This window comes from Penicillium diatomitis (genome assembly GCF_028827545.1).
Source record: "Penicillium diatomitis strain IBT 30728 chromosome Unknown utg000004l_segment0_segment0, whole genome shotgun sequence".
Classification (NCBI taxonomy): Eukaryota; Fungi; Ascomycota; class Eurotiomycetes; order Eurotiales; family Aspergillaceae; genus Penicillium; species Penicillium diatomitis.
This window is the reverse complement of record NW_026623176.1, coordinates 2,219,378-2,231,555: the sequence shown is the minus strand read 5'-3', so window position 1 is coordinate 2,231,555 and position 12,178 is coordinate 2,219,378. Positions and strand designations below refer to the sequence as shown.

At 52.4% G+C, this 12,178-nt stretch overlaps 5 protein-coding genes across 5 annotated transcripts; all 5 read right to left on the bottom strand.

Annotated features, from left to right (window-relative positions):
- Positions 1-788: 788 nt before the first annotated feature.
- On the bottom strand, positions 789-2,990 carry N7539_004055 (F1F0 ATP synthase subunit beta; the record flags this gene model as incomplete). The annotated part of the gene is made up of 6 exons (XM_056933657.1): positions 789-1,721; positions 1,821-2,137; positions 2,297-2,339; positions 2,466-2,551; positions 2,700-2,869; positions 2,980-2,990. 6 exons carry the CDS (start codon positions 2,988-2,990, stop codon positions 789-791), a joined length of 1,560 nt encoding a protein of 519 aa, XP_056791198.1.
- Positions 2,991-4,374: 1,384 nt separating this feature from the next.
- Positions 4,375-5,179, bottom strand: N7539_004054 (cytochrome c oxidase subunit IV family protein; the record flags this gene model as incomplete). Its single annotated transcript, XM_056933656.1, has 3 exons — positions 4,375-4,464; positions 4,570-4,763; positions 4,930-5,179. 3 exons carry the CDS (start codon positions 5,177-5,179, stop codon positions 4,375-4,377), a joined length of 534 nt encoding a protein of 177 aa, XP_056791197.1.
- A 1,003-nt stretch (positions 5,180-6,182) lies between these two features.
- N7539_004053 (actin-binding ADF family protein) lies at positions 6,183-6,955 on the bottom strand (the record flags this gene model as incomplete). The annotated part of the gene is made up of 5 exons (XM_056933655.1): positions 6,183-6,323; positions 6,400-6,448; positions 6,529-6,777; positions 6,868-6,878; positions 6,950-6,955. The coding sequence occupies 5 exons, from the start codon at positions 6,953-6,955 to the stop codon at positions 6,183-6,185; spliced, it is 456 nt and encodes a 151-aa protein (XP_056791196.1).
- Positions 6,956-7,903: 948 nt separating this feature from the next.
- On the bottom strand, positions 7,904-8,834 carry N7539_004052 (glutathione S-transferase family protein; the record flags this gene model as incomplete). Its single annotated transcript, XM_056933654.1, has 3 exons — positions 7,904-8,119; positions 8,204-8,545; positions 8,676-8,834. 3 exons carry the CDS (start codon positions 8,832-8,834, stop codon positions 7,904-7,906), a joined length of 717 nt encoding a protein of 238 aa, XP_056791195.1.
- Positions 8,835-10,161: 1,327 nt separating this feature from the next.
- Positions 10,162-11,744, bottom strand: N7539_004051 (SH3 domain protein; the record flags this gene model as incomplete). Its single annotated transcript, XM_056933653.1, has 2 exons — positions 10,162-11,551; positions 11,614-11,744. The coding sequence occupies 2 exons, from the start codon at positions 11,742-11,744 to the stop codon at positions 10,162-10,164; spliced, it is 1,521 nt and encodes a 506-aa protein (XP_056791194.1).
- Between the last annotated feature and the right edge of the window lie 434 nt (positions 11,745-12,178).

The following is a 12,178-nucleotide window of genomic DNA, read 5'->3' as shown; positions in this document are numbered from 1 at the left end:
TTTCAACCTCTAAATACACAATAATGAAACACAAGCCAGGTCAGGGTGCGTCTAAACAAGGCTTTTAGAAAGATGCGAGGAAATAGTCAAGGGAAGTAAATCTCATCAGCTCGCTTGCCAAGCAGAAGGGATGTTTCGCCTCGTTCAACGAGCACCGCCATTGAATCTCGAATCACCTTCAACAGATCTCTTACTCGCCCAATCTCCCGCATGTCAGACCCGTCTCCTCCACAAGGCGAAGTCAGCGCTTGTTTTCCCTCATGTCTCCCTTGCTCATTGAGAAAAAATCTCGTCGAATCTGCGTCGTCGGGGCTTTCGCCTCGACAACCTCCTTTCCCGACAGAATCAGCTTCACTGCCAAGTCACACAGTGATCACACGTCAGGGTTCACAGCGCGAAGGGAACCACATGGACAAGGATGAGTAAATCCTCCACAGTCGTTCTTTCCTTCGGACGTCGACAGCAAATCGAGACCAATGTCGCGCAAGACAACTAGGCCCAAGAACAGCACAGACAAAGTGTACTCCAGAGTGAGACACCCGCTAACGGGGCGGAAGCCGAACACCACAGGGGAAGCAGCAAGAACATGTTCGAAGAGTCCCGATCCTGGAATCGGGAAGACGGGGAGCATGGGAGAAAGAAATGAGAACAGACATACAGTGGAAGACAGGTCTTTAATGCAGAGGAAAGGATTTCAGAGAGCCGCGAAAGTTTTCGACATAAGGGGATTGTTAAACATGGTAGAAACAAACCCCGCCGCTAGCTAAACAAAGTGGATAAAATTACATTTAGGAAGAGCCCTCAAGCTCAGCCAGAATCTTCTCACCCTTGGCACGGGCGGAGGCGAAGTCACCGACCATGTAGAAGGCGTTCTCAGGGAGGTCATCACCCTCACCGTTGATAATAGCCTTGAAGGAGGCAATGGTGTCCTTCAGGTCGACGAGCTGACCCTCGATACCAGTGAAGACCTGGGCGACAGCGAAGGGCTGGGACAGGAAACGCTGGAGCTTACGGGCACGCTCGACGGTAAGCTTATCAGCCTCAGACAACTCATCCATACCAAGAATGGCAATGATATCCTGGAGGGACTTGTACTCCTGGAGCATCTGCTGGACACGGCTGGCGGTGTTGTAGTGCTCGTCACCGATGATACGGGGGTCGAGCATACGGGACTTGGAGTCCAGGGGGTCGACAGCGGGGTAGATACCCAACTCGGAGATACCACGAGACAACACAGTGGTGGCGTCCAAGTGAGCGAAGGTGGTAGCGGGGGCGGGATCAGTCAAATCGTCAGCAGGCACGTAGACGGCCTGGACGGAGGTAATGGAACCCTTCTGGGTGGTGGTGATACGCTCCTGCATGCCACCCATGTCGACGGCGAGAGTGGGCTGGTAACCGACGGCAGAGGGGATACGACCGAGAAGGGCGGACACCTCGGAACCGGCCTGGGTGAAACGGAAAATGTTGTCAATGAAGAGCAGCACATCCTGACCTTCCTCGTCACGGAAGTACTCGGCAATGGTCAGACCGGTCAGGGCGACACGGGCACGAGCACCTGGGGGCTCGTTCATCTGACCGAAGACGAGAGCGACCTTGGAGTCACCCTCGAGCTGAATGACACCAGTCTCCTGCATCTCATGGTACAGATCGTTACCCTCACGGGTACGCTCACCGACACCACAGAACACGGAGTAACCACCGTGAGCCTTGGCAATGTTGTTCTGTTGAGATAAAAAGGAACCGGGTTAGCGAGCTGCTGAGGGAGAAAGTCGACGGAAAATGCAAAAGGTTGAGCGAGCCGAAAAGAGGAAGAAACTTACAATCAACTCCTGGATGAACACAGTCTTGCCGACACCGGCACCACCGAACAGACCAATCTTACCACCACGGGCGTAGGGGGCGAGCAAGTCGACGACCTTGATACCAGTGACGAGAATCTCAGCAGAGGTGGACTGCTCGACGAACTCTGGGGGCTCGGCGTGAATGGGGAGGAACTTGGTGGCCTTGACAGGACCACGCTCGTCAATGGGGTCACCAGTGACGTTCAGGATACGGCCGAGACAGCCGGGACCGACGGGGACCTTGATGGGGGAACCAGTGTCCTTGGCGGCGGCACCACGCATAAGACCCTCAGTACCTGGACAGGTAGCATTAGCATACTGCAGGGATATGACAGCGTCGACGTTCCAGGCTGGGCCAGGTAAAGTTCCGATTCATTCCAGATCGGAATCAGGCACAATAGAAACATGACCAGGGTGCCATAGAAGAGAGAGGAGGAGAGGAAGAGCGAGCTTACCGTCCATGGCAATGGTACGAACAACATTCTCACCCAAGTGTTGCTAAGGAAGCAGGTTAGCGTCGTGTGATGGTAGTAGATTGAAAGGGGACACAGAAAAGGCAATTGGCCTTTCGAGGTTGGGAGGTGGTCGGTCGCGGGTGGATCCGACCAATCAGAGGGCACGTACAGAAACCTCGAGCACAAGCTTCTGGCCGTTGTTCTCGGTCTCAATGGCGTTGAGAATGGCAGGGAGCTTCTCGCCCTCGAACTTCACTGTGGCATGGCGACAAAGAATTAGCGTTTGTTTCTGATTCGGTGTTGAGATCGATTGCGATGAGTTGGACGATGGATCGGGGGGCGATGGAAAAGATTTTCGCGCGTCCGTCCCGATGCCGACAGGGTGATCCGAGCAGCCACGTACCATCAACAACGGCACCGATAACCTGGTGGATCTTGCCGTTCTGAGCGACATCTGAGCTGGCGAAGCGAGCAGAGAGAGCGGGCAGAGCATTGGCGCGGAGAGGCTTGAAGGCGCGGGCGACGGGGGTCGGCCGGGCATAGGCAGCCCTCCCGAAGGTCCGGGCAAGTCCGCTGTAAAAAGCACAAAAGGATCAGTTAGGGGGGGGTGAAAAGATCTTATGGATAGACACAAGAAGACCCAAGGTCGATGGACGAAGGTGTGAATAGGATGGGTGACGTACCTCTTGAACATGATGGATGTGTTGAAGAGCGAGGTGTGAGGATCAGGAAAGGTGTGGATGGGGGGAGGAGGGAAAAGAGGGAAGAAGAGGAAAGAGGTTGGTGGACTCTACTCAGTTTCCCTCCCTTCTCGCGCTGGCACGGGAACTGGACCGCACTACACCCTTCCGGGATGGTTTTGCCGATGGTCCCGTGATGAACCGATGGAACACCAGGATTTGTTGGCCAGGGCAAGTATAAGGGTCGACTAAGCTGGAACAGAACCATAACAGAACAACTACCTAAGATCGCAAGCTCATTGACAGATTCAATCCGTTGGATTTGTTCATTGTCATCTTCCATGGAGTGATTTTGTTCTATTCTCTGCTGATCTCTTGTATGCTGTTTCTCATTCTTCCGTTGCCAGGCAATTCTTGTCCCTTCTCACCGGTCGGCTTGGCGCCCGGATGCAGGGAGAGCATCCTCTAGGGCATCCAAGTATACCTCCTGTATCATCTCTTGTCTAGCACAGCAATGTGCAGTCAATGCGATCACCAGAATCTGAGGATTGCACCTGATACCACTCGCCGGGTATTGAGCTCATTGAGACCATCTTCTGTCCAAGGGATATATCATACTCCAACTGGGGCAGGTACACGAATCCTCAGCGAAAATCTCTGACGTGTACTTCGGGGTCCTTTAACCGCCCATCACTCCGTTTTGGGTGTATATGTCAAGGTGCATCCATCCTCTAGTCCTGAGTCAAAAGAATATCCTGCTCAATAGGGAAGACATGATATCTATTACTATCGAGTACCTCATGGATGTACAGTCCCTATTTTTGCAATTCCCATACGTGAGGATCAATGTTCATTGTCGCTCTGCGCTTGGACAGGGGTTCTCCGCACCAGCTCTGCAGGTTCCGAATCCCTCCGGGAAGGCGACGCACGAACGGGTCCCAAAGCACCTGCGTACCTACGTAGACTTCCATACAAGCTTGTCAAGTATAGGACTACTACATTCCAGACAACGACCAAAAATATACATCTTTCAATTGTCAGAGAGCCAGAAGAGATAGGACACCCTGGAATTCAAAGAGAAAAGCAGAAAACACGGTCAACCCTGTTACTCTATGGCGACAAAGGAGATACATTTGACTATAGCACAGTACAGGATACACGCATTTTGGGATGCTTGTGGGCCAAAGGACAAAAATTCACAGAGAGCCCCGACTGAGAGGGTGACGGAATGCCCACCAGCGGTCATGTCAGTAAAGACAGAACCGGCGATCTGGAAATCGTATTACGAAGAAAAACATGTCTCCGAGTCCAGAAGGGAGGGGTGCAAGGTCTGGGATCATTCCAGACAACCCGTCAACAGGGCCCTGCTCATCACTTCAAATCAAAAAGCCAATCGATTTATGACTTCTCGGCAGCAGGGCTCTGAACGAAGCCCTTGCCCTCGTAACCCTCCTTGCTGATGCCGTGGATGGGGTTGATCTTCTCGGACTGTGATAGAGGGATTTCGGTTAGCTTACTTTGACCCTCCAGACGCAATTCAGACCAGGTAGTGGTCTCGAGTTGCCTTCTCTTTGTAGCAAGACAAAAACTTACCTGAGCGTACTCGTTGGTAGCCTCCTGCCACTCCTTGGACATGGTCTTGGGCTGGGGCTTGGCGAAGTAGTGAACAGCGTAGAAGACAGCGATGGAGGCAGCAGTGAGCTGAGCAACCTTGAAGAAGATGCGCAGACCCTCACCCTTGGGGGCCTCGGCGCGGGGACCGTGAGGACCGAAGGCGATCCAGTAGGCTAGAGACATGATGTCAGAAAACTTGCAGAGTAGTTATTGCAGGAAGGGAAAAAAAAGATAGCGAGTCGGTCATTCTCGGAAGCCAATGGACTCTTTGGGCATGGCTGAGGCACGAGCAATGACAATCTTCGAGCAACGGGAAAGGATGGACAAAACATTACATACCAGCCTTCTTCTCCTGCAGAGTCATCTGGTGCCAGTCGACCTTCATGCGGTCACGGAGCTGCATCCAGAGCTCGGCCTGCTCCTGAGGGGGCATAGCCTCCCAGCGCTTCTCGATGCTGGCCAAAGTAGGATTGGAGATAGCGTGGTCAGAGGCAGCGCGGGTCTGCATGGCGTTCAGCGAGGCCACAGGGCCGGCACGGATGGCGGCCGGGCTGCGAGGAGCAGCGCGAGCGATGGAGCGAAGAAACATTGTGCGGCAGGTGGGAGGTGGGAGCACCACGTCGAAATGAGGTCAATTGATGGTGGAAAGAGCAGTCCAGGTCCAGAGAGGTCTGGTAGCGGGGGCGACTCGGCTGGAGTAGAGAGTGGAGGGGGAGGGTCGTGGGTTGGGGAAGAATTGAAGTTGTTCGGGTGGTTCGAAGTGGAAAGTCGCGAGGTTTCCGGACTAGCGTTGGCTTGGTTTGTCCGCCAGCTGATTGGGCCGTTGCTCAGCCTGGGCTCCCACGGGACATCATCAATTCCCAGCAGCATCATACGACGATGGAACTGGAGAGGCACCCAGCACTTTTGCATAGAACACAAATGCCAATATCTGTGAAGATTTTCGATAGTTATCTCAACAGATTCGAATATGGATGACAGGAAAGACGACGATAATTGAGATCCTCAAGAAACCCACCCCCGACCGGCTACTCACAGCTATCTAGGTAGTTATATCTAGACGAGTAGTACCTAATGACTGCGATCTCACGTAGAGCCATTCATTACACTAGAGCGTCGCATGGCCCACAACAATGTAAAACCGTGGCATTCACTTGCTGTTAGCTTCAGAAGCCATTGAAAACCAATAGAACATTCAATGCTCGGTCGCGTCTACTAAATTCGGTTCCATGGTGCCTCGGTTTCAAACAATAGGTGATATGGTATGGTGCTCTCCTCGCCCAGATACAATCGAAAAGGCCAGAGATGCACCTCGCTGACGCAAAGACAGTCGCGAAGTCGGCACGAGTACGAGTTCCGGGTATCCACAGCCACGAGTTCCTCTATCAATTTAGCGTTGAGTTGATAAATCACCAGGATAGACGGGAATCGTCAAAATTCTTGCATTGCCACTAGGCAAAAGCTGCAACAAAACGGTAAAATACGAGAACGGTGTGCAGAGAAGGGGATAAATTTGAGTGTGCCATGACACCATTGAAGTAGGAAACAACCCCCCGTCGATCACGCAGCCCGGACCCAGCCGGCGCATTCATTTATTTGCCAGCCTTGCCACCGCTGGCCTCGCTCAGGACAGTCTTCCACTCAATGTCAGACTTGTCATCGGCGTGGATAGAGGCAGACAGGTTGAGAGCGTTCTTCAGAACCTCACGCGTGCTGGCGTAGATCATAGACCACTAAGATGGATGGGTCAGTACTTTTTCTGAGTGTCTAGCAGCTGTTGCCAACATCAAGACAATGATGGTCACTTACGAGGGTGGGGGTGTCGCTAGGAACCCAAGAAATGAAGATGATCTTGCTTCTATGCGCGTAGAAGGTGTGAGCAATAGAACTGGCCGATGACCTCGTACATGGGAAGAGCCCGAAAAGGGGAAGACGCACCTCTTGCCCTCACCACCGCCAAGGTCGTACTCAACATCGTAGACGGCGTAACGGGGAGCGGGGCGACCTTGGCTGTCCTTGGAGGCAGCAAGCTGCTCACGGAAAACCTCATAGTCCTGGTCGTGGCCAACGGCGTCGACGACAACGTCCTTCTTGTTGTCGGAGATCTTGTAAATAATGTACTTGGTCTTGCCCTTGCTCAGACGGAACTCGTTGAAGGCAGTCAAGCACTCATCCTGAACGGAGACACTGTGATGTGGCTCGTTAGTATGGCATTCGATCGGCTCGTGTGCCCGCTAGCCCACCGGGAGCAGCGGAGGTTTAAGGATCCAATCATACCCGGATGCGAGCTGCAAAGAGAATTATCAAATTACTATCAGTCTGAGTCTTGTTTGGGGTCTGTCCTGCTGAAATGACTTACCGACATCTTTCTTTTTTTTTCTGTGGAGGAAAGAAAGGAAAAGGGGGGGGAAGGTCGACTAAACGGCACACGATGTCAGCGGCTGGGGGTCAGGAACACGGCCATTCCCAACGCCTTGAACTCGAATTGTAAGACCGAGCGAGGCAGTTTTGGAACGTAGTCAGAGGTGATAATAGCATGACTCAAGAGAACAGCTTTTTTGACGGGGCAAATTGCAGCAGCGCACTCACAGGATTATTGGGGGAATATGGGAGGTGGATAGGTAAATGGGGGGGGGGGGGGTTTCACGGCGGAGGGGTTGTTTGCCCAGATGTTGCGATGGTGGGGGATACGGGCTGCACGTGATGACAAGCTACCTCTCTGGGAATAAACAAAACTGGAATTGAGAGACCGAAAGCATCCGACCATTCCTATGTATTTATCGTACATGGTGCATGATGAGGCTCTACATAATGCAGTCATAAATTTTGTCGTGTCATCATTGAGGCTCGTGCACCTCACACCCAGGCGTCTCGATTTTCGAAAACGAGCAGCCTGGAGTAGTGGCATCAACGACAAGGCACCAAGTATATTGTCTCCGAATACCAAGCCAGGCGGCATCATTTGGGAGATGTACCTACGCCGTACAGCTTCTCTTTACACTAACGTACCTACTTACTAGGTATTGGGAAGAGTAGTAGTAGAGTGGTAGTAAACATCCACATCGAAATTCGCCAAATTAGATTTCCAGATATTCTGTCTCACATACAATTTCTTCCTATATCCCAACAGGCATGGCTACATCACTCTTGAAGCGTCTCATTTTCCAGAGAATCACTTGACTCGAGGTGCAGCCAGGGTCATTGCTACCTCGTACCGGTACCAAGGCACTGTGTACTTAGTGTAGTGTGTACGTCTCCATGCCGTCCATGGGCCAATAGTACAGTCAGGAGGTGGGTAGGTAGTCATAGCAGCCTACTGTGGCTTGGGGGCAAATTTAGCGCGCATCTTATCGGTAACGTCTTTCTCGTTGAAAATAAAGTTGACGCTTTCATGTGCAGACGTGGCCTCCATCCAGCGCTTGAATCGTGGAGCCTGCTGCTCCAGCAGTCCAGGCAGCTTTGAGCTGACTAGACCATGCTCAGGCTTGCTGAAGCTCAGAATGCGAATCAAGAAAGAGCCGCACAGCACCTGGAACGGGACTTAATTAGCATTGATCTCTGGAGCAAGGCGTACCTTATGCAGGCAGGGGATGTAAAAGCGTGGACAACATACCTCTGCAAGTGTCAACTTGTGGCTTCCGCCAAAGAACGGACCCTTGCCCTCCGTATCGGCGAGCAGAGGTTCAACCTCCTTGGCAACACTAGCCACCAGCTGTTCTGCGGCAGTATCACGCTCCTCTTCCGAAGCAGATCTGATACTGGCGAACAAGGACGGGATGGCCTTGCTGAAAAAAGCGTCTACGAAAAAGGCGAGCCGGGCTCGGTACAGCGTATTTTCTGCTGGCGCCGACGGCGGGAGCAGATGTGAGGGGTGGGCATCGGCCAGAAATTGTGCGACAATGCCAGACTCGGTGATGATCTTGCCGTCATAAGAAATACTCGGGACTAAGCCACGCTGGAAGGCGACAACAGGGTTACGTCAGTGTCTGCGAGCTGATCGTATGGCGGTAGACTACCCGTTTCCCAGGTAGCTACCTAAGGTAATCATAGACCGGGATGTACTGGACACCGAACATAGTACATACAGGGTTGATCTCCAAGTACCACGGCTCTCGCGGAACGCTCAGATCAATAGTGACTTCCTCATACTCGAGACCCAGTTCTTTGAGGGCGGTATGAGCGCGATGCGCCCAAGGACAGTTGCGGTTGGTATAGAGAATCATCTTGGGGGCGGTAGCGGCCATTTTGATTGACTGAGGAGGAGAATAGTCGGTCGAAGACCAGTTATTTGAATCACGAGGGTTTGAACTGTAGTCTTGAGTCTTGACCTTATAGTGGCTAGGTAATATGGAGGGGAGATATTCAATATGTCAGCAACCATCGCCGAATGCAATCGAAGCTGGGGAAAAGTGGACTCAGGTACAGTCAGCCGTAATTGTGTGATCGCGATCTCCGATTTCCCAAGACCGATCGGCGTAATTCCCTGTGACCCTGCTACCTACCTATATACTCGGGTTAGTGTACTTGGAGCGGGGTGATGTTGAGCCGAAAGGTGCGACACACTACTAGGTCCACGCAGACCACGCCGTGAAACTAATGGGATCGTTCTTTTTATGGCTATTGCCCAGCGCTGATTCTCCAGGCATAAAGTGAACCTTGAACCTAGCACGGATGGCTTCTCGATGATGTGAGGCCTGACTTTCATTTTGTACAGTTCATTTCCACGCTTGAGATAAGACCAGATTCATTGTACACGATGAGGTGGTCACGGTTGATAATCGCACCTGTTTTGCAAGAATAATCCTATGCCGAAAAGTATAGCTTTTCCATCCCTCTAATGTTGGAAAAATCTAATTATGTACGTAGAGTGTGAACATAGTTGCTCACGAACAATTCAGCCAAGGTCTTCCCGTAGGCAGCCAACCCGACATCAAGGCCAGAACCCGACAATCAAGTCGGCAGCGCACCAATGTTCACAATCAGGACTGCACTCATAGTACGCCTGCGTGCATCTGCCAGCTGAACAAGACACCCCACGTACCCCATGCCTCGGAAGAGAATTGCACGCATGTCAAGTGCCAGCGCCGAAGCGAGGAAAGAAGTTATAAGAAGTGAAGACACAAACGGGGGACAGCAAAAGAAAAGTAACCTTGGTTAAAGGATTGCAGAGAAGTAGTCGAATCAATGAAAAGCTCCATCAACGTAACATCTGAGGGTATATAGAATGATAAACGCGAAATGAACAAAAGCCAAAAGAGGAGATGGAGGCGTGATCATCCAACGCAAGTATAATCAGCAAGTCATCTAGAAAGATGACCTTCTTCAATATCAAGCGGTCTCAAAGACAAAGACAGCTTCTCAAAAGGGGAGGTGCAAATCAGAGACGAAAACTAGACGGGAAAAGAAGAAAAAGAGCCATGTGAGCCAGTCACAAGGGAAGGCAAAAAGCTCTTCTTGTAAAGGTTGGCTGGTGAAACGGGAATGCTGCACACGCTGTCGTCAATGCGTAACAATGGCATGGAAGCCACAAGGAGTTGAGAATGATCTTCATGCGGTACACCAGACCCAGACTCAATCCTCTTCTGAAACCCCTCCCTCGAAAATCTTCCGCCAATGCTGGGGAAGACAAACACACACCAAGGGGAAAGCTTTAATTTCACCAGTGGGTGATAGTGAAGGGGCTGGTCGATGCGAGCCACTAGAGACCCCACTGTCACGTTGCTCGCGATGGCGGAGATCAAAATCTTCGGCCCGCTCTGTGAGGCGCACACCTGTCGCCCACCCATCATCCCAGATACCAATCACCTTCAACATCTCACCTCGATCCAACACAAATTCATCGCCAGCCCGGGGCGAGTATGCCCAGAGTACAGCCACCTTGTCGCCAGGCTGGATATCATCCTCGGAGTAATAGTCTCGGAAGAAGGACAGTTGCTCGGATTGACCACTAGTGAATCCCTCGGGGGAGGAGAATTGATGTGCAGTGCCTGAGAGAGGCGAGCTGTCACTATCTAAACCGGCCAGCGCTGAGCTACTCGAAAGCGAGCCATGGCGTTTACCCGTCACCGGAGGAATTCGACGAGAGAAAGCCCCCGGACTCGCCCCTCTTGCCTCGGAGTCGGTGTCGCTGTACTTTGCCGTGCTGACCATGGCCGGTGACTTCTGCGAGTGAACGGGGGAGGAGCTCGGGACCTCCCGTAACGCAGACATGCGGGCGACGCGACCGCCAGGAACTAGGTTATACCCCGCGGGGCTCTCGGCTTGTTGCATTTGCTGTGAAATACCTTTGCGCTGCGGATTGGGTCGGTTCAGAACCGTACTGTCTCGGGACCTGCGGCGTCGTCGAAGACAAAGGAGGACCAAAAGTGCAGCGAGGATAGCAGCAGCTAGGATGCATCCGACCACAATACCAGCAATCTGACCTCCGGAGAGTCCGTCGTGACCACTTGCTGCTGCCGCAGCAGTAACGGTTGAAGTCACGATGGGCTGTAACGTGACGATGGAGCTTGGAATGCTGACGCCGCTACAGCGTGTCGACGCGTGCGAACTGGAGCAACAGGTGTCGGTAGAATTGGGCGAATTGGAGGCGCAGTATGTGCAGAGACCAATGGTGTTGGATGCGAAACCACAATATTCAGGTTCGTTGTCAGCTCCCCTGACACAGCTCCCCGTCAGCGAATCCGATGGATTGGAACAAATGGCAAAGTCGGAACGGATTTCGCTCATGTAAGACTTGTTGATCTGCGGGCAGAGTCGCTTGTTGACCATGATCTCTTGCTCGCTAGTGGCCATGAGCGCGCATGTTTCAGCACACAGCGGTTCTGACTGGGCGGTAGAAAGATTACAGTCCTTGATGGAGCTTTGAACGAGACCACTACAGATTGCACTCGTCGTATACTGGGCATAATAGTCATTCAGGGCGCTTTTGTTGAGACCGCCGCACCCGAGCTGATTCACATATCTGGGGTCCTCTGATCAGTCTGCGCGCAAAAGGGCAGGAGGGGATACAGCCATGTCACATACTTGTTGGTCACATAGGTGTTAGCCACATAGTCTCTCAATGCATTATCGAATGCGGTGAGGTTGGAGACACCGTCCAGCCACGGACTAATCACCAAGGTTGTCAGCTCATGTTGCATGTCACCAGTGGTCATGTTACTGACAAATTTGTGAATTGGTCGGAACTTATTGAGACCCTCGATTCATTCCACGCCGGACAGGCCTTCGACTCGGACAGTGAAATGCAAGAGGCCATGACGGTGTGCGAGTCCCACGCCGAAGGGTCTCCGGGTTGGTGGTCCGCGTTGGGATGTAGCCGGCGAGTGGTGTCAGGACAGCAGATGTAGTCTACTTGGCTCACGCGCGTCGCATATCGATTTGCAATCGTACTGCCACGGCGACTTGAAGAGATCGAAAGGATGGCCGCCCAGGCAACAATTGAGGCCTGCGAGACGTGGTGGGATTTCGTAAGGAAATGGCTTGACTAAGAAGGAATGAACCTCAAACGTTTGGCTCGGCCGCCAATGAGGGAGGGGGTCGGCGGTATAGCGTGCAAAGAGAGTGTGTGATCAATCGAGGGCGCGGTGGC